The 17,617-nt window shown below is 37.5% G+C and overlaps 3 protein-coding genes across 4 annotated transcripts; 1 reads left to right on the top strand and 2 right to left on the bottom strand.

Annotated features, from left to right (window-relative positions):
* The first annotated feature begins 3,423 nt into the window (after nt 1–3,423).
* Nucleotides 3,424–6,408, top strand: LOC119071740 (protein phosphatase 1 regulatory subunit 29-like). The gene is made up of 3 exons (XM_037176772.1): nt 3,424–3,732; nt 4,169–5,625; nt 6,173–6,408. Exons 1-3 carry the CDS (start codon nt 3,556–3,558, stop codon nt 6,336–6,338), a joined length of 1,800 nt encoding a protein of 599 aa, XP_037032667.1. The 5' UTR covers nt 3,424–3,555; the 3' UTR covers nt 6,339–6,408.
* A 3,105-nt stretch (nt 6,409–9,513) lies between these two features.
* Nucleotides 9,514–11,856, bottom strand: LOC119071738 (gastrula zinc finger protein XlCGF57.1-like). Its single transcript, XM_037176769.1, has 6 exons — nt 11,616–11,856; nt 10,952–11,446; nt 10,667–10,888; nt 10,530–10,606; nt 9,978–10,469; nt 9,514–9,916 (listed from the first exon to the last, which is right to left on the bottom strand). The coding sequence occupies exons 1-6, from the start codon at nt 11,739–11,741 to the stop codon at nt 9,607–9,609; spliced, it is 1,722 nt and encodes a 573-aa protein (XP_037032664.1). The 5' UTR covers nt 11,742–11,856; the 3' UTR covers nt 9,514–9,606.
* Nucleotides 11,857–14,390: 2,534 nt separating this feature from the next.
* LOC119071769 lies at nt 14,391–15,978 on the bottom strand. 2 transcript variants are annotated; one of them, XM_037176819.1, is made up of 4 exons: nt 15,751–15,978; nt 15,511–15,686; nt 15,000–15,453; nt 14,391–14,737 (listed from the first exon to the last, which is right to left on the bottom strand). In XM_037176819.1, the coding sequence occupies exons 1-4, from the start codon at nt 15,888–15,890 to the stop codon at nt 14,428–14,430; spliced, it is 1,080 nt and encodes a 359-aa protein (XP_037032714.1). In that variant the 5' UTR covers nt 15,891–15,978; the 3' UTR covers nt 14,391–14,427. The 2 variants fall into 2 exon arrangements, with proteins under 2 accessions (XP_037032714.1, XP_037032713.1); XM_037176818.1 differs by having other exon boundaries at nt 15,511–15,683; nt 15,748–15,973.
* Nucleotides 15,979–17,617: the final 1,639 nt, after the last annotated feature.

The raw sequence follows: 17,617 nt of genomic DNA on the forward strand, positions 1-17,617 counted from the left end.
TTTAATATTTATCGCATACGCGGTGTGATTCCCCGAAAAAATTATTCACCTAGGATATATAAACAAACATTATACTTCTGTAAATTGTCAAAGTGTCATTCGCATATCTTGTTGTCTCGTTTTCGCTTATGCGATAAAAAAGAATATGCACGCATGACAAGCCGTCTCGGCAAGCCTCGACCGCTTTGTCATACGTGCATAATATTTATTACTGTACGAACTACTGACGGCAATAGTAAGCATTTTAATCTTTAATTCCGTCTTGTACCTAAAACCATTGTCAATCTGAGAGTAGATTCACTAAATATGCTAAAGGACTACAAAACCTTTGAACTGTTGAAACTTCTATTTTTATGCAGGGTATGATTCAACGATTTCAGGGATGCCGTGGGAAAATGGACTTTCCTCCTTCGTAAAGGAAGACGTTATACTACACTCGGGAAATAATTCGATATTTCGCATCACGATGAGTAACGGTACCTCCTTCCCTTGTATAGTAATAAACTATTTCTTATTTCGAGTTATGAGACCTACCTAGGGTTAAGGTCGAAAATTAATCCTCGTATGTCTTTCTACATGAGCTCGAAATATAGTAAACAAACGGAGTTTAAATTTGTGTTATTCTACGACGATATAACTTACTACGAAGTACAAATCGAATTTTATGCAAGAACGGCAAAGAATCAACGTACAACATTTCTACCCTCCCTTTCACCACCCAATAAAAGAAAAACTGGAAAAGTCTCGAAAGTTGATACTCACATCTTGAAAGCCGATAGATTTCCAGACCTGTGCATTTTTTCCAACCTTCGACGCTTTGCTTTTTCACCAGGGTTTTATTGCATTGCAGATTTGTAAACGACCTCGATATGAAGTAGCGATCTGAATTTTCTGATACTATTGTATCTTATACAAAAACAGATGATAAATACCAATGTCAAGAGTGTCGCATAACGATATAGGTTCCAAAAATTATCATTTTCAAGTCGACGCCGACACACAACTGAATGAATCTTCAAACAATTATAAAACGGAAGAGACAACAATCAAGATGTAATCAACAGCTGTGAGACACTCACGTTTCTATTGAAGACAATGACTGTGATTGAAAATTGCCTTCAATCTCTTCTTAACACTTCATACCTAGGACCCGAAAAGTGCGACTTCGTCGCACTTTTTCTCCGTCCAATATGAAATAGTATATAGTTTATCGTGCAAATTAAAGATAGGGATTATTGCTAAACACGATTCTGTCAATAATGTTTTTGGTCATGCATTTTCCTCTGCAGGATTTCCCAATATTTTGCAACCACCTGGTATTTCTAGAGACGACGGTAAAAGACCTGATGGTATGACAGTAGTTCCGTGGAGTCATGGAAAATCACTTTTATGGGATGTAACAATACGTGATACTTTGGCTCCTTCATACATCAGTGAATACTCTAAGAAAGCAGGGTCTATTGCAGATAAAGCGGAGAGATTTAAGCATAATCATTATATACGTCTTAAAGAAAACTATTTATTGACCCCCCTTGCCTTTGAATCATTAGGTTGCATGGGTCCAGAAACAAAGAAATTTATTGACAAGTTGGGATCGTTGATGAAGAGAGCATCAGGGGAGCCACGTTCCAAAGATTATCTGTTGCAGAAAATTTCTATTGCTATACAAAGAGGCAATGCGGCATGTATTCTTGGAACTTTAGGAAGTAATAGAGCGGATGATTTTTATTTATTGTAATATTTGTTGATTGAAAAGATCGTTTTCTTCCTGAAGTACCAAAACCGTCACATTCACTCACCAAATTTAGTACCGAAAGAGCTACATTCTCCGACACTTTTTTCTCTCAATTTTCATTCCCGCTTATGTCATTTTCGATCCTATCTTTATTCTTTCCCAAATGTGTCATGTGATATAATGAAGTCAATTTAAACTCAAATCCAGCAATTTATTGTGTGAACTGCAATAACATACACTAATTTATGTTCAATATTCATTCTGTATTAATATTAAGCGTTGCTTCACTACATTTCGAATTTCGAAGAGTATTAAATATGATTTTCTTGTTATAAAGAATGCACTAAATGATAATGCTACGCGCGTATGCATTAATTGGTATTGCTACGCGCTGAACGAAAAATGCTGTACGGTCAACAAATGTAAACAACGACATTAAATTTTTGTATGTTGTTTTGTTCGGAATGTGACTTTGGTACTCCAGGAAGAAAAATAGTATACATACCACGGATCAAAAAGGTGTGTTTTAGACCCAGGTGGTGAAAACGTCCAGGGATGGAGCGACGCGAAGCGGATCCTTGGTATGTAACATACTATTTTTACTGACTGCGCCGTATGCGAGCAGTCTTTTTTTTCGCTTTGTATATTTCCATACATACCCCAATACAGACAAGATATGTGTTCACGCGCGAGCGAAGCCCAAGCGAAAACACACATCGAGTGTGTATTGGGGTATTTTGAAAGATATTTTTCTGTAATAGTGAGAGTGTGTTGGTGCATTCCTTCCCAACCGTTACTTTCCTTCTGGACCGTTTACTTTCACTACCGACCAATTCATATCATAGCTCACCAATACACTCTCACGTATACGGAAAAATACTATTCGTACCAAAGTCTTTTTTAGCGTATTCAATTCCAGGCCTCACCTTCGGCTCTGTCTGGAAACCTCTCACACCACACGCTAAAAAAGACTTTCAGTCCTAGGTACGAAATGTACTATTTCTCAGCCAATAATGGGTCAGCCTAGTTAGCTTTTCTTTCTAATCAACGGACTTCAAGCATGAGTGGTACACTAAATAGTGTCTGGAAACTTGACAGTGTGTCACACAACTGTAAAACACTGTAATAGTACATTTCGTACCTAGGACTCGCCTTTGGCTCTGTCTGGAAACTTTTCACACGCTAAAAAAGACTTTTAGTCCGTGGTATGAATAGTATTTTTCATATTGATCACTTCTGCTTGAAGTGCGCTGCTGGCATTCAAAAAACGAAACGAAAACAATTTGATTAATATTATACCTCTATTTGACGAACTTGGCCTTTAGCTTCGATGCTAGAAAGTAGGAATGCAGAAAACAGTGTGGTTGATAGCTGGTAAACGTATACTACTAGTAATTTACTGTTTTGTGTCAGCTTTGATCAGCAATAAATAAGCACTTCACGTTTATAGCCGTAACAGATAATGGTCATCTCTAATTGTATATTATTGAATGAGAGAGTACACCCGAGTAAAAGTACAAAGTTTCGAAAGTTGAAATAACTCAAATCGCAAATTTTATCTTATTGTCAGACGTGTGTTGTACACGTGTCTCGAAATTATCAGACTTTGTTTTTTATTTTTCACTAGGGTATAACAACGGTTATTATTGTTATAACAACAAAGATTGTTTCAAAATTTTAATTAGATAAGATTTGAGGATTCACTTGATTTACTCAGTATAGTATTGACATTTCCTACAGATCACGTCGCATCACGTTGTACAAATATCGTGCAGTAGAAAAACTGTTTTTATAAATTTTTCGTTTTCTTTTCGAGTCTCATGTTCCGGAAAATGCAGATGGTAACAAGTGACCTTGTTGTACCGGTCATAATTTTCCTTTTAAAAATTAGCGAAACAAATGCAGCCTGTTACTGGAATGGTGATAGTTGTTTGATCTATTGCATAAATATGAATGCAGACAGCATTCACGAACCAATTGAAAACTTATATGCTCAGGTAAGAAAATGCCTTTAAACTTTTTAATCAATTTTCCAATGTAACGGGAACGTTACCATATTAGATGACCATTGTTCAGCATCCACTTTCTGTTACTTTTGAGCTTTTATCTGGTAAATTTGTTTTAGAGAAGATGCTTTTACTTTTCCTTTGGTGACATTGTTGATGGCTCTTTATCTGAATTGGTATTTTTTAAAGGTTGTTGAACCAGATAGCTCGAAAACTACCACTCACGACATTACCACAACTATTTCTTTCGTTTTTTAACATCCATGTGAGGTTAATTTTATGAACGCGTAGAAAAATGATGAAAGAGATATGAAATCGTTTCCTTCTGTGACAGCCTAACTAACTCCTCACTTAATCCCTTGCATCAGTCATAAGCGACGACACTGTCATTGTTAATGTTTGTTAATGTTAACAAATCTTTTTCTAGAGAGAAGCTTGTCACGATCAATTAACATTGAGACTCCGGACACTATCATATCCCAATAGCACGATTGACTCGTTTTGGTTTAACGCTGATGTGAAAGTAGCTGCACTGGAGGTTCATTTAAATGAAGTCCGAAGTATATCAGCTGATGCATTCAATGCAGAGGCTTTCCGAAGAGTACAGAGACTTACATTCCTAAATTTTGAATTGCCGTTGTTTGTAAATGGAACCTTTAGTGGTTTAGATGCGTTGGAGGTAATTAATATCAATTCAGCTATGGGTGTCAGTAGGATCGAACCAGGAGTTTTGGATAGTCTCACTGAACTGCAGGAATTTACATTCGAGCAAACACTAAGAACTAATCCAGAATTGAATATTAATGGTTTAACCGGCTCAGCCGTTCTATCGAATTTGGAATACGTGAAAATCAGATACAACTTAGCCAGTTCAATTAAGAAATCGACTTTCATCGGTTTAAAAAACGTAAGACGCCTTGATTTGTCATCGTGCCAAATAAATTCGATTGAAGACAACTCATTTGATCCGATCAGCGAAACGATAGAGGAATTGGACTTAAGTGGAAACGCATTAACTACTGTCACCTATGGAGTGTTCAGTATGACCCTACCTAACATTAAAACCATAAACATTGATGGAAATAGTTGGAATTGTGTTTGTGACTTGATGGCATTTCGATTATTCATCGAACAATATCAAGAGAATTTCATCGGTTTCGATTGTGCCTCACCAACCCATTGTAGGATATCCAACATCTTGGAGTCGGATTGCTTTGATACTTGTGAAATGCCTACAACTACAACATCATCTACATCTACCACAACAACTACGACTACCACCACAACAACAACTACTACAACAACCACCACTTCTCCTGATACAAATTTCATGATAGAATGTCTAAGTTCTAGTCCTAATGATCTGGCAATATCAGACACTGTATCAATTGAACGACCGATTGGTTACATGACCATTATCGAAAACGAATATGGAGAGACAAATTTGAATATCGAAACCGAACAGGATGTAAATTCATTGGTTGTAATTCGGTTTAGTGAAAAGGAAAACACTGGTGAGATTGAAGATGGCAAAGGGATAAATTGTCTTAGGCGGAGTAATGCTTGGTCCATTCCGATAACTGATTTAAAGACCGATGTCACATATTCGTATTGTTTGATGCGAAAAACGAGCACTAGTGTATCCCCATTAGACTGCATATCGTATACTAAAAGACAAGATCACACGAGTGCGGTTTGGTTGTCCGAAAGTAGTAAAGCATTGACGATCACTCTGGCAGTCGTATTCCTTTTACTGAGTGTTTTACTTGGAATGGTAATCGCATTCTGTTTGATGGGACACAATCCTTTTTCAAAAAGTAATCAGCAATCCAAAATGTTGAAGGAACCCAGACATGCATTAAGTTACGGTGTTGATCATAATACGTAAGTATGAATAAATATGAATTCGATCAAAATCAACTAGTTTAACCTTTCACAGTCGGAAAGCATATCAACAGTTTTACTATCTAATCTAGTACTTCATTTGATCTAAGTTTTTACAATAGATTTTACTACTAAATCTATTACTTCATTTTTAAACATGTTATTTTGCTTATAAGACCGTATTAGTCAGAGCTTGTCGTTTATTTCTGTCAATATTCTTGTAGGGGAATGATCCGGCTTTTCACAGCTGTTAGGTTTTCAGATAAGCTCTAATTTAAGCCTTGATCGGAGCAAGCAAAACAACAAATCCAAGCTAATTTAAACCGGATTTTCTATTGTAAACAGACTTGATAGACTAAATCAGTATTCGTAATCGTATTAAAGTTTTATTGCCGCAATAAATTTTACTATTATCGTGAAATTTTGATTCTTGCCTACACTTTCATTGATGCGCCGCTTCATTGATAAGTGGGTACAATTATAGTTTATAGGGCCCCATAGTTTCGCATTGCACGCAATAAAACAATTTTCTTTTATCATTTTGTAGGCTTACCGACAAACCATCAAATTTGATCACCAGAAACACAATGCAAACAGATATTTCTGGTCAGAATGATACACTCAATTGTCCGCCGCCTTCTGAACGGCCTCCGAAACTATGTGAAGAATCAATTTATCCATATTATGCAACCGTCGAAGAAAAACAGAAATGAAATTACGCGACCCTAGTGAAAACTGAAACTCCTACAAGTCGTGTTAGGACCTTGATATCCATTTTGAACTTTTGAGACTTTCATTTTAAACCTCGTTTTAAACCGTGGGATATTCTTGTTGGTTAAAATTAAATTCATTAAATTGTACAAACTGGTTCATTTAATTGATCGACAATTTGCTTGCAGTGATGTTTCGTGAATTGAAATAGTACTTTATAGTGCAGGTCGATATGTAATTCCGTGCGATTTACGTTATTAAGAAATTTTCTTTATTTCATATTGTTTGCCATAAACAGTTGTGGAACAAAGTCTTTTTCCGGAAAATGGAAAATCGTTTTGTGCATCCGACAATTGAAATACGACCTATTTTGCCATGATTTTTCATTAAGAAATGTCAGTTTTTCCCGAACTATATATCGTGCGGGAAAAAACTTCATTTCTTTACGATTTATAGTGCGGGAAAAGAATTACATGCATTTTTCTATGACTATACGATTGATTAAATTTAATATGGTGAATGTGAAGTGTGTATGTTTTCAAGTAAATTGATGTGTTTTGTCTATTTCAGTTGTCCGATGCACAAAACGTTGTTCGTACCTCGACAGGAAATGGATTTTTTCAGCACAGGAAAACTTAGGACTGGTGCTGAAAAAATCGTCATTTCCTGTCTTGGTACGAAAAATACTATTTCCGACCGGAAAAGCCATTCATATAAAAACCTTCAAAGTCGAATATCTCCGAAAATACAAATTTTTTTTGAAAAAATTCTTCTGTTGTAGTAAGTATGGCTCATTACCGATATTTCATGGAAGACCCGAGTAAAAATAAAAGTCTCAAAGGTTCGTAAAGAGACGTCTCACGAACCTTTGAACCTTTGTGACTTTTATTTTTACTCGGAAACTTCTTTTTGGAGGAGTCGGTATCAGATGGTAATAATCGAACGTTATTAGTTTTGGGTTGAGCGTTAAAAATAATTCCATTTACCAATATTTCCATCTAATTGGTACCAATTTGATGATAATAACGGTAGCGAGAATTAAAATATTTGTAAAAGGAAAAATTCCAATGGTCGTCGATCAAAAAATATTGGTCGAATATAATTTCCCATTATGGTTCTTGGTGTCCCAGAAAATTTATCAACTTTGAGGCCATTTTCGCTGGCCATTTCCAATTTATTTTCATAAAAGTGGTGTCATTCGAAAGCTACATTCAAGTACTTCTGATTTCCGTCGGTCGGCAATGATCCATGTTCAAAAGATATGGCCTGGGAAAGTCATGCATGTTTTAAGGATTTTGTAAGTTATTTCTAGATCAATAAAACGTTGCTATAATTTGGGATACTAATTCAAGTGTTTCTTGCACATACATTTCGTCACTACTTCCCCTCTACTTGATTTCTGTTCAAGGAATTTGAAAAGTCCTATATTTGGGATGTTATTAACAATTTTCACTGTGAAAATTCAATTTACTTTTACGAAAGCTATTTCGTGTGACATAACTATTTTGTTGGTCCCGGTTCCTAAAAATAAGTGACGTCTTCATGGTCCACTCTCTTCCCAATACTAGACAATCCCAAAAGAAACGAGAGCTTATACAGAGCCATAACCAGGGCCGAACTGGCTACCAAAAGGCGCATCGGGCTCGTATAACAAAAACGCAACTCAAAGAGGCGCCAATATACGAAAAAGGTGCCAAATTTGAAAGGCGCATCGGGCTTCGCCCGATCGCCCAGTATGGCCAGTGCGGGCCAGGCCATAACATCAACGCTTTAGTGAGCATTTCGGAAACTATAATTTTTTGGTTATGGACGTTTTGACAGCTGAAATTACCTTGTAACAGACATAAAGGGCGTCTCTATCAATACTGCTAGTACAATCTATTTTTTGAGCAATAGAAGAATAATTGAATTCTTGGAATTTTTGTTAAATTCTTGTAAACTCGGTACCATTGGAGTTAAATTTAAGTTTTGTCAGAGTCTGCTGTCAACAATTTATGAATGGAAAAATGGAGAATAAGCAATCCAATCAAACACTGCCATTTCCCTTATAAGGGACGAATCGACACAACGCTAAATTGAAGCCTAAATTTGTGCGAAAAAATGACATATTTTTAATGATAACCACAAGTATTTCTCATTGTTGCTGAAAGCCACCACTTCTTGACACAAAACGATGGTCCCACTTTTTCCAGAAAGGATGCGGAGCGAACACGAAGTTGTCATCGAAAATTTATTATTTTTCGCACAAATTTAGGCTACAATTTAGCGTTGTGTCGATTAGCCTTAAAAACTAGTCAGAAATCGATTTCCTTAAGAGCGCTCGCCCCTTGGTAATTTTGTAGCCTACATTTGTGCGCAAAAATATTGGTTTTTTGATGATTTCTCTGAACCAAAATCTTTTTTTGAAAAAGAAAAACCATTAAAGCATGCACAAATGTGGTACTTTTAAGGGAAAAATTGGTTTGTTGTAGATAGCTTAACCCATTTGGAGAAACCTTTGCAAAACATATAAATTTACACATTTGCAAAGGTTTCTCAAAGTGGAATAAGTTATCATCCACAAACCAATTTTTCTCTTAAAAATAACACATTTTTGCATGCTTTAATGGTTTTACTTTTTCAAAAAAAGATTTTGGTTTAGATAAATCATCAAAAAACGAATATTTTTGCACACAAATGTAGGCTAGAAAATTGCCAAGGGGTGAGCGCTCTTAAAAGCAATGAACTCCTTGAAAATTTGTAGCCTACATTAAGGCGATAAAAAATATTCGTTTTTGATTATTTATCTGAACCAAAATCTTTTTTTGAAAGGAAAAATTGGTTTGTGACTCACAACTTAATCCACTTGGAAAAACCTGTGCCGATTACATAACTTTACACAATCTGCAAAGGTTTTGAGGAACGTTTTCATGGATGCATGGAAAGCTTTCCTCAGGCGTACGTGAAACCGCTGCAGATGCGAACGCCATATTACAAACGAGAGAATATGTGTCAGATTACACGACGTTGTATAAACCCTAATATATGGTTCCATGTCACCTTCTTTTTTACTAACCTTGAAATCCGATGGTGAAGAGTGCTGGATCTAAGAAAACATTTTTTTACTCCCAGAAATTTTCTGCAAAGACTCACACTCCACCTCCTTAGAGGCCAACAGGATTTGTCGATGTAATGCAATGAAACTTCGTCAATTTTCGTGTAATTCAAACTTTTATGTACAACATGATCTCCAATTTTAGCATCATCCAGCAACCACCGATCTGCTTACAATCATTCCATATTATGTTCAACCTTATGTTGTTCGAATAGTCTTTGCGACGTGAACTCTTCGTCGCACAGAGAACATTTCTCCAAAATGGCATCATGTTCAGCCGCAATGTGAGCGTTCAGATCAGCCGAATTGATGAATTTCGTATCACAAATCTCGCAGTCATACAAATTGTCAATGATTTCGTTGTGTTGATTGGACCGATGCAGACGTAACGCTCGCACCGAATCGAAACCCATATCGCAATCGTCGCATTGGTGAATCGAATCGAGTATACGTTCGTGGTTCTTCAAGTGTTGCAGCAAATTGCTCCTGTAAAATATCAAATGGTCAATTTCCGTCGGTCGAGAGTGTGGAGAGCTAAGCAACTTACTTGATTAAAAATGCCTTCGAACACTGATTGCATTTGAACTTCTTCACAGGCTGATTGTGCAATTTGATGTGATTGCAATACTCCTGCTTATCCTCGAACAGCAAGTCACACTTTTCACAGGACATCGGTTTGATGTCTTCATGGGTTTTGATGTGGTCCGTTAATTGCATTTTCGTACTGAAGTCAGCATCACATTCGGTGCATTTGAATGCTTTCTCGCCGTCAATGAACTGACAGATATGACTCTTCAGCGACGCCTTGCTCGAGAATTTTTTTTCGCAACTATCGCATTTGAAGTCCTTTTTGTTGCCGCTGTAGTGTTTTTCCACATGCTTTCGGTATGAGTACCGCGACAGCAGTTCCTTCTTGCAAACTTCACACGAAAACTTCATAACAGCATCCGGATTGTGTTTGATCAGCTCGTGCCGTTTCAAGCCATCTCTCTGACGGAAGGTGTCTCCGCATTGGTTGCAGGAAAATGGTTTCTCACCGCTGTTAGAAGGACATTTTTGAAATGGAAAATAGAAATTAATGGACGAAGATAATACGTACGTGTGTCGTCTCATGTGAAAGACCAACGATTTACTTTGAGTGAAGCCACGGTTACAAATGTTGCAGGTGTACGGTCGCTGTGGAGGCAAAAATTAGTTTTCGAAATTTGTCTCTTTGTTTCCGATAAGACTAATTACCTCGCCAGTGTGTATGAATATGTGCTGCTTCAGAGATCCGTTTTGCGTGAAACCAGCACCACAGATTTTGCATACGTACGGTTTTACACCGTCGTGAGTTTGTATGTGACGCAGTAGATTAGTTTTCGTACTGAAGTCCTTGTTACACCGTTTACAGTAGTGCAACGTCATGTACTCCTTTTTCACTCGTTTCTTCGGTGGACTACTGCCGAACGCCTCTTCCTGTGAATAGATTCGCGTTACGAATCAACGAAATAAATTGACTGTCTGATTGTAGCGGCGTACCTGCTCCTCGAGGTATACTTCGTCAAGTAAATGTTCCTCTTCATACACTTCATTGTCCAAGATCACCTCTTCCATTTGTTCGACTTCCTCGTTACTGTTATTACTGTCGACGATCTCGTCTTCGTTGTTCTCGAATATGATCTCTTCGATGGTTTCCGTTTCCACATGTTCAGCTTTAATTTTCTGCACATTGTGCGTGATTTCCACAACGTTCAACTCCTTCAGCTTGGGCGTCGACGTTTGCACGTCACTCGATTCATCTTGTGATTGTTCTCCGAATTCACCGTCGAACAAATAATCGTCCATATCAACCTCCTCATCGTTGTCATTTTCTCTAACCGTTGCCACTTGAGTGAATTGTTTGTTTACTTTCGTGATAAAACTTCTCAATTGTGCCGCTGAAGATTCACTTTGTTTCCGAAATTCAAAAGCCAATTTCAGCCGACGCACACATTGCACGCACAGTCTTTCGGGCAGTCCATCACCTTTAATCAACTAAAATGTAAATAACAAACACAAAATTAAGGAAACTTCACAAATAATGTTTACAAATCGAAATTGATTTGTAGTAGCTGGTTGCGGTCTACCTACGATCACTACATAGATTTCATGAGATGAATGTATGAGCCAGGCATTTTCATGATAATTCTACAACATTTTTTACCTTTGTCTGCGTAACGTATTTGAATTTATCACCCAATTTATCGGCATCCTGATCGCTGAACAGCGACTTTCCGTCACCGCTTTTCAAACACACCCGGCACACGCTAATATCAATTTTAATATTCATTTTGTACTTTGCAAATGTAATAAAATTACACGAAATTGTCTATGAAGGACAGAAATGGCGCAGAATGCCAATGCAAAGCGTACTGAGGCGAATCTGGCGAGCGTTTTTACACCAACAAAAATGCGACATATGCGACATTCCGACACAATCGTTTGACATTATGTTGGTAACACTGGCTGATCTGTCACTTTACATTTTGGCGCATTTTTTTGACCTGTTCATATTACATGTGTCACTCTTATAGAGGCATGCCAACGTTTCTAGTACGTTTCATTCGTCATTGGGGATGAAGGGTACAATAACTTTGGAAGGTTTACGATTTTCGTATTGAGTGCATAAATCAATGATAACTCATTCTATCAAGAACAGCTTTTGAGTCAACGTCAAAAGAATATAAGAAAGTTTAGTCCGGTTTAGTCATTCAGGAAATGACAAACTTTGACGATTTTATCACTTTTACATGGTAAAGGGTACACTATGATATTGTAGCTATCATTGGTACAGTCAGAAATTATTGTCATGAGGCTCATAAAAAATCATCGACGAATGTGATTAACGTTTGCATATCAGCAGCATTTCTGCCGGGGTGTTTAGACCCGTACGAAGTACTGGGGTCTTATAGGTTTACGCATACGTTTATAACACGTCGAATTGGACTCCCTGAGTAAGGGGAAACCTATTGTGGTTGTGGTTGTCTAGAGATGCCAAATCAGTGAAAAAAAATGTCCGTCTGTCCGTCTGTCTGCACGATAACTTGAGTAAAACGCATACGATTTTGAAAATTCTTTTTTTTCCCGTTTGGTAATGTCAAAAGACAGTTCGAACTGATATCGTTATCGGTGTAGGTGACGCTTACAGATTCTACACGCAAAAAGATATGCGTCACAAATGGCAGCTGATGAGCAAAGTACGCGAAAGTTTTATCAACAAAAATCTTACCAGAAAAATTTTAGGAAGAAAATTATAATAAAAAAGTTTGCTTCAAAAAGTGGCAGATGATTCGGCTTTCTTCCGTTTGAATTCCATTCATTAAAGGAATATATTTCACAATTATAAAAATTTTCCTCGACTTTTTAGGAAAACCATGAGACACGTGTCGAATGAAATCTGAAACTCTATAAATTTGTCTTTTAAACGAACTTTCTATCTGCCATATTTTCCGAGTTATAGGTTCCATAGCTCAATAGCTTAACACTCTCATAACTCCGAAATTATAAGCTTTTATAAAAAAAAAAAATTCAAATTAGTTTCTTAGAATTACGTCCTTAACATACCCTGAAAATTTCAGCCAAATCCGCCGGTAAATTCAAAAGTTTCGGTTAACAGAGTGACAAAGTGACAGAGTGACAAAGTGACAGAGTGACAAAGTGACAAAGGTTGGTAAAATTCATCAATTTCAAAATGTATGAAAATGAATTTCTTCATACAAATTTCTGCAAATTTCCAAGTTTTGAAATTTAATATGTCGGCCAAATTTTAACCTTATGAGGCGTGTGATAGCTCGTTGAACTCGTATGGACGCCCAGATTACGAATAAAATACTTTGGGGTAGTAGGAGCAAAGGGGGAAAAGTCAAAAAGTTCGTGTATATATGTTCCTCAGTCCTGCGGAAAAATTTTTTTGTCAAATTTTTCAGTGTGAACGGACTTGCGTCACGGCCCTTCACTAACGTAGGGACATGATAGTACGTATACAGTACATACCGGTCAGAAGACGCAAACTCTATTTGCGGACTGGTTAACACGTAATATAGCGACAAGCAACTGCTGTTTAACAACATAAAGTTCGTATACAACGGAATTCTGGTTTATTCATTGTTGAAAAGTTGAATTGGGTGTTCTCTCACTACAAGTGATACATTGAACGATGCAATATGACTGCTAGTTCTTCATCTTTCACATCAAAGCAATTGACATCGGCATTACGACCGAATTTCGATCCATCCAAAATCAAGAAGAAAAATGTGAACCTGAAACCGATATCGGCTGATGGAAAGCTGGCCTTTCTTCTGTACAATGTTTTTAGTCGTGACGAGTGTGACGCTTTAATTAAATTATCCGAAGAGTGTGGCTACACGGAAGCCTTGGTGAATATCGGCGGCGGACGAGAAATGCGAATCAAAGGTTTTCGAGACAGTTCACGAGTGCTAATTGATGACGAAGCATTTGTTCAGAGACTTTTCCAACGAATATCACCGTACATTCCGACAGAATTTATGAATGAGAAAGTGGTGGCTATCAACGAGCGCCTCAGATTTTTACGTTACGAACCGGGAGACAAATTCAAGCCTCACTACGACGGTTCATACTGTCGTCCGGATAATTCGGCAGAGACTCTAATCACCATACAAATTTACTTGAATGATAAGTTTGTGGGTGGCGAAACCAATTTTCTGGATAGAGATGATGAAACGAAATGTGTGCCAGTGAAACCAGTAACTGGTATGGTCTTAGTATTCGAGCATCGGATATTTCATGAGGGCAGTGTTGTAAGGAAAGGCCAAAAGTATGCGGTTCGAACTGATGTTCTTTACACTAGGGAGAATGCCAGAAAGTTTGTGAACGCACTGCGAAATAAAACTGAAGATAACGATGATAGCGAACATAAGGCTCGGTGTGTGTGTCAATGACAGGTCGAATAAAAAAACGATTTTCAATATTTCAACGATCCGTTTAATTTCTATAATCTAAACCAATTTCGGTGGATTTTCAGCCAATTTAATTTTCTTTTTGGACCTTTCCTTCAATGCTTCATAACTTTTTGGGCATTTTAAGACGTTTAGTCGTAGGAAAGCCAGACCAGTCAGCAATGTGCAACTTAACAACTCCTTCACCTGACTTTCGGATGAGGCATAACTTGATTTGAGATCATCTTCGACTTGCACCAACGTTTGCACATCTTCATTCAATACGGTGGAAGTTTGACTCCAGCGAAGTAAAGTGTCGACATAGTTATTTGACGAAATCTGTTCCGTTCCAACGTATAGCTTAAACAAACTGAAAGTAAATTTACTTGTAGAAACGCCCAGTCATTTGGTGTGGATAACGATGACAAAAGTAAGCGAAGGCCAGTGTCCCATTCTATGGTAAATCAAACGAAGTACAAGATTCACTGACGAATCGTCAGTGACGATCATATACCTTGAGTATTCTGCAGTTATATATCGTAAAGAATCCGTAATGGTATCACTGGCCTCATGAAAAATCGATCGCAGACATGCCACTTATCTTTAAAAATCAAACATTGGTTCACACTCACCGTGCGTACAAGTACTTTCTCAAATAGGCCACATTATTGATACTCTCATCGTTGATTTCCTCATCAACAACGGTCAGCAGAGTGCTGCGTTGCGCAACTAAAACCGATGCCATTCCAATCATGTTTGATAATTGAACGTTAAGGTTAACTTTTTGCGAAGATCCGACATTGGTGGCAACCGGATTTTCAAATACATAAAAGTCTGACTGCGGAACCGCTTTTAGAGCATTCGAAATGAAACTGGCCATTAGATGAAGACTTAGTTTCGATTGTGGCAATGGCCTCCATTCCCAATGGGTGATATTTGTCAGTGCATTCGGAGTTAATACAAATGTACACCAAGCCAGTCCGGTCAGTCCACACTGAATCGCAGTGAATGACTTAATTTGGCTAATCACATTGTCTGATATCTTAGGGGTGGTGTGCGAGAGAATCCTTGGTGCTGTTATGGTGCCTAGAGGGTTCAATTTTGTAATGGTTCGCTAGCCGTTCAATGAAGGTCAGTACATACCGTCGTCATTAATGTCTGCAGAGTCTCCACCATACAATATCTTTTTACAAAATCGATGCAAAACATTCTCGCTGAAACCGCCGATGGTAAATAGTTCGTCAATGCTGGTCACACTTCTACTTATTTGTTGTCGACCAAAGTGTAGTTTGTTGGCTCTTGTCTTGGAAAGACCGAATCTTATACATGAGAAACAGTGTAACCATTTTGGACCGGCGAAAATTCTGATAAGAAATCGTTTACCGTTCGGTTAAATCTTCCACAGTACTACTGTTTACGACGCTTAGAACTTTCTCCGTTTGCACTTCACTTAACTTAAAGTTATAGTAACAATGTCTTGTTGAATGAATACACCGTCTTGCTGTGAGACGTATTGCTAACATTTTATAAAATATTTTTTAACTTTTGTTGAGACTATACTTGTGCACATATTTGCATCTTACAAGTACTTCATCATCAGCTGTTTTTTGTATACATCACTGTCAAAATGAAAAAATAGGCAATAGATTTTCTCGTCTGGTAGCCTTTTTCTTTCTTCGAACGCGGCAAATTTGATTTTTTTTGTTTTATTTTAAACATGCATGCAGCGTGAACAACCTCATTTTCTCCTCTCCGAAGACTGTGAGAAAATGACTTTTTGTTGACGCTTCGTCTGATGACAGTTCAGGGGAGAAAATCAAAATTGTCTACCCTCTTGTTTTCCCGAATTGTCACCTTGTTATTGTTATTTTGAAAAATGGCATTAGTCATTTGTGTACCTGTTTTGGACGATTGATTTTAGGCAATTTCGCGGATTGTAGGCCGAACGAAGTGAGGTCTACAAGCGAAAGTACATTAAATCAACCGTCCCAAACAGGTGCACATGTGAGTTTTCATGCAGAGGGCCGGAAACCCGAGAAAATTCGAAAAATTGCCCTCATTTTCGGCCCCGAAGCATGAAAAACAAATTGATGTGTTGGTGACGTGGAGAAAAACTGTTATTCGCACGCATGAGAAACTTTTTGTTTGGCGAAGGAAAGAAATAAGAAATTCCAACTGTTCATTATTTGTGATGTTTTTCTAACCAAGGCTATAAATGGAAGCTATGTCTGTTTTTGAAGTCTTTCTTTTCTTTTCTAGCATTTCATTCATAAATATTTAAGCTTGGAATAACTACGCTGGATCTTCAGTAAATTAATATTCATGATAACATTACCACTATGACTCTACCAATCTACCATGCTGTATACTCTGCCGTTCCGCAAGTTTACAACCTCGTTTTTTATACCAACATCGAAAATGTCAATTTTGTCGACAAAATTTGCTGTAAGTATCAACTTTCAATGTTGGTATAAAAATGAACGACACGGGGCAAAGGCAAAAAATACAGCCCTTGCCTTCGGCGCGGGCATCAACTTTCTCACAGGGCTGCATTTTTTTACTTTAGCCCCTTGTCATTCAATGTACTATTCTTGGAAATGTTGGAAATTAAAAAATTTCGGTAATGTCACATGACAACAATCAAATTATGTTCATTCCATCATTCGCAATATGGGCGTGCATACAAAGTTATATAAATACTGACTAAGAATTAAGCATCTAAGATGGTCACCATGAAGGTCAAGGTATTGTCATTATTAACATATTAAGCGACCTCTTACAGTTTTAATGCTTGATTTCCTCTTACGCCGTTTACGCTCCGTTTGCACTCCTTTTACTCTTTAAACAATAAAAAAGAGGCGTGGTTTAGCTAAACATTAGCATAATTGTCATGGTGGATGGTGAATGAGAGTAATAAGAGATATGTAGGGTGTGCCAGTTCGAATTTCGAAAACATTTCGAACAACTTTGTCCCCACAGCATCGCATATAAAAATTGCAAAAGTGAACACGAAATGGAACATTCGATACGACATGGTAGAAGAAAAACGTGGGTTGGAATTTTATGTGTTGGTCACCCTGATTTTGAGCTAGTGAGATGTGAAATTGTGCATATAAGACGACGAAGGGATGCAGCCCCGTTCATAATATTTTGACATTTAACTCAAAGTATGTAAACACTGATGGTATTGCAGATCCGCAAAAACACTTTCGGGTGAAATAATTTTCATAACGAAAATTTTATGCTGAGC

The sequence above is a fragment of the Bradysia coprophila genome (assembly GCF_014529535.1).
Source record: "Bradysia coprophila strain Holo2 chromosome IV unlocalized genomic scaffold, BU_Bcop_v1 contig_5, whole genome shotgun sequence".
Classification (NCBI taxonomy): Eukaryota; Metazoa; Arthropoda; class Insecta; order Diptera; family Sciaridae; genus Bradysia; species Bradysia coprophila.

Coding starts and splice junctions, on each gene's coding strand:
- LOC119071740 (XM_037176772.1), top strand. CDS start 3,556: ATGTTCCGGAAAATGCAGATGGTAACAAGTGACCTTGTTGTACCGGTC. Junction 3,733..4,168: donor TTGAAAACTTATATGCTCAG/GTAAGAAAATGC, acceptor ATCTTTTTCTAG/AGAGAAGCTTGTCACGATCA. Junction 5,626..6,172: donor TACGGTGTTGATCATAATAC/GTAAGTATGAAT, acceptor ATCATTTTGTAG/GCTTACCGACAAACCATCAA.
- LOC119071738 (XM_037176769.1), bottom strand. CDS start 11,741: ATGAATATTAAAATTGATATTAGCGTGTGCCGGGTGTGTTTGAAAAGC. Junction 10,607..10,666: donor TATTCATACACACTGGCGAG/GTAATTAGTCTT, acceptor TTGCCTCCACAG/CGACCGTACACCTGCAACAT. Junction 10,470..10,529: donor TTTCACATGAGACGACACAC/GTACGTATTATC, acceptor TCCTTCTAACAG/CGGTGAGAAACCATTTTCCT.
- LOC119071769 (XM_037176819.1), bottom strand. CDS start 15,890: ATGTTAGCAATACGTCTCACAGCAAGACGGTGTATTCATTCAACAAGA. Junction 15,687..15,750: donor GTGGAAGATTTAACCGAACG/GTAAACGATTTC, acceptor CTCATGTATAAG/ATTCGGTCTTTCCAAGACAA. Junction 15,454..15,510: donor TGCAGACATTAATGACGACG/GTATGTACTGAC, acceptor TGAACCCTCTAG/GCACCATAACAGCACCAAGG.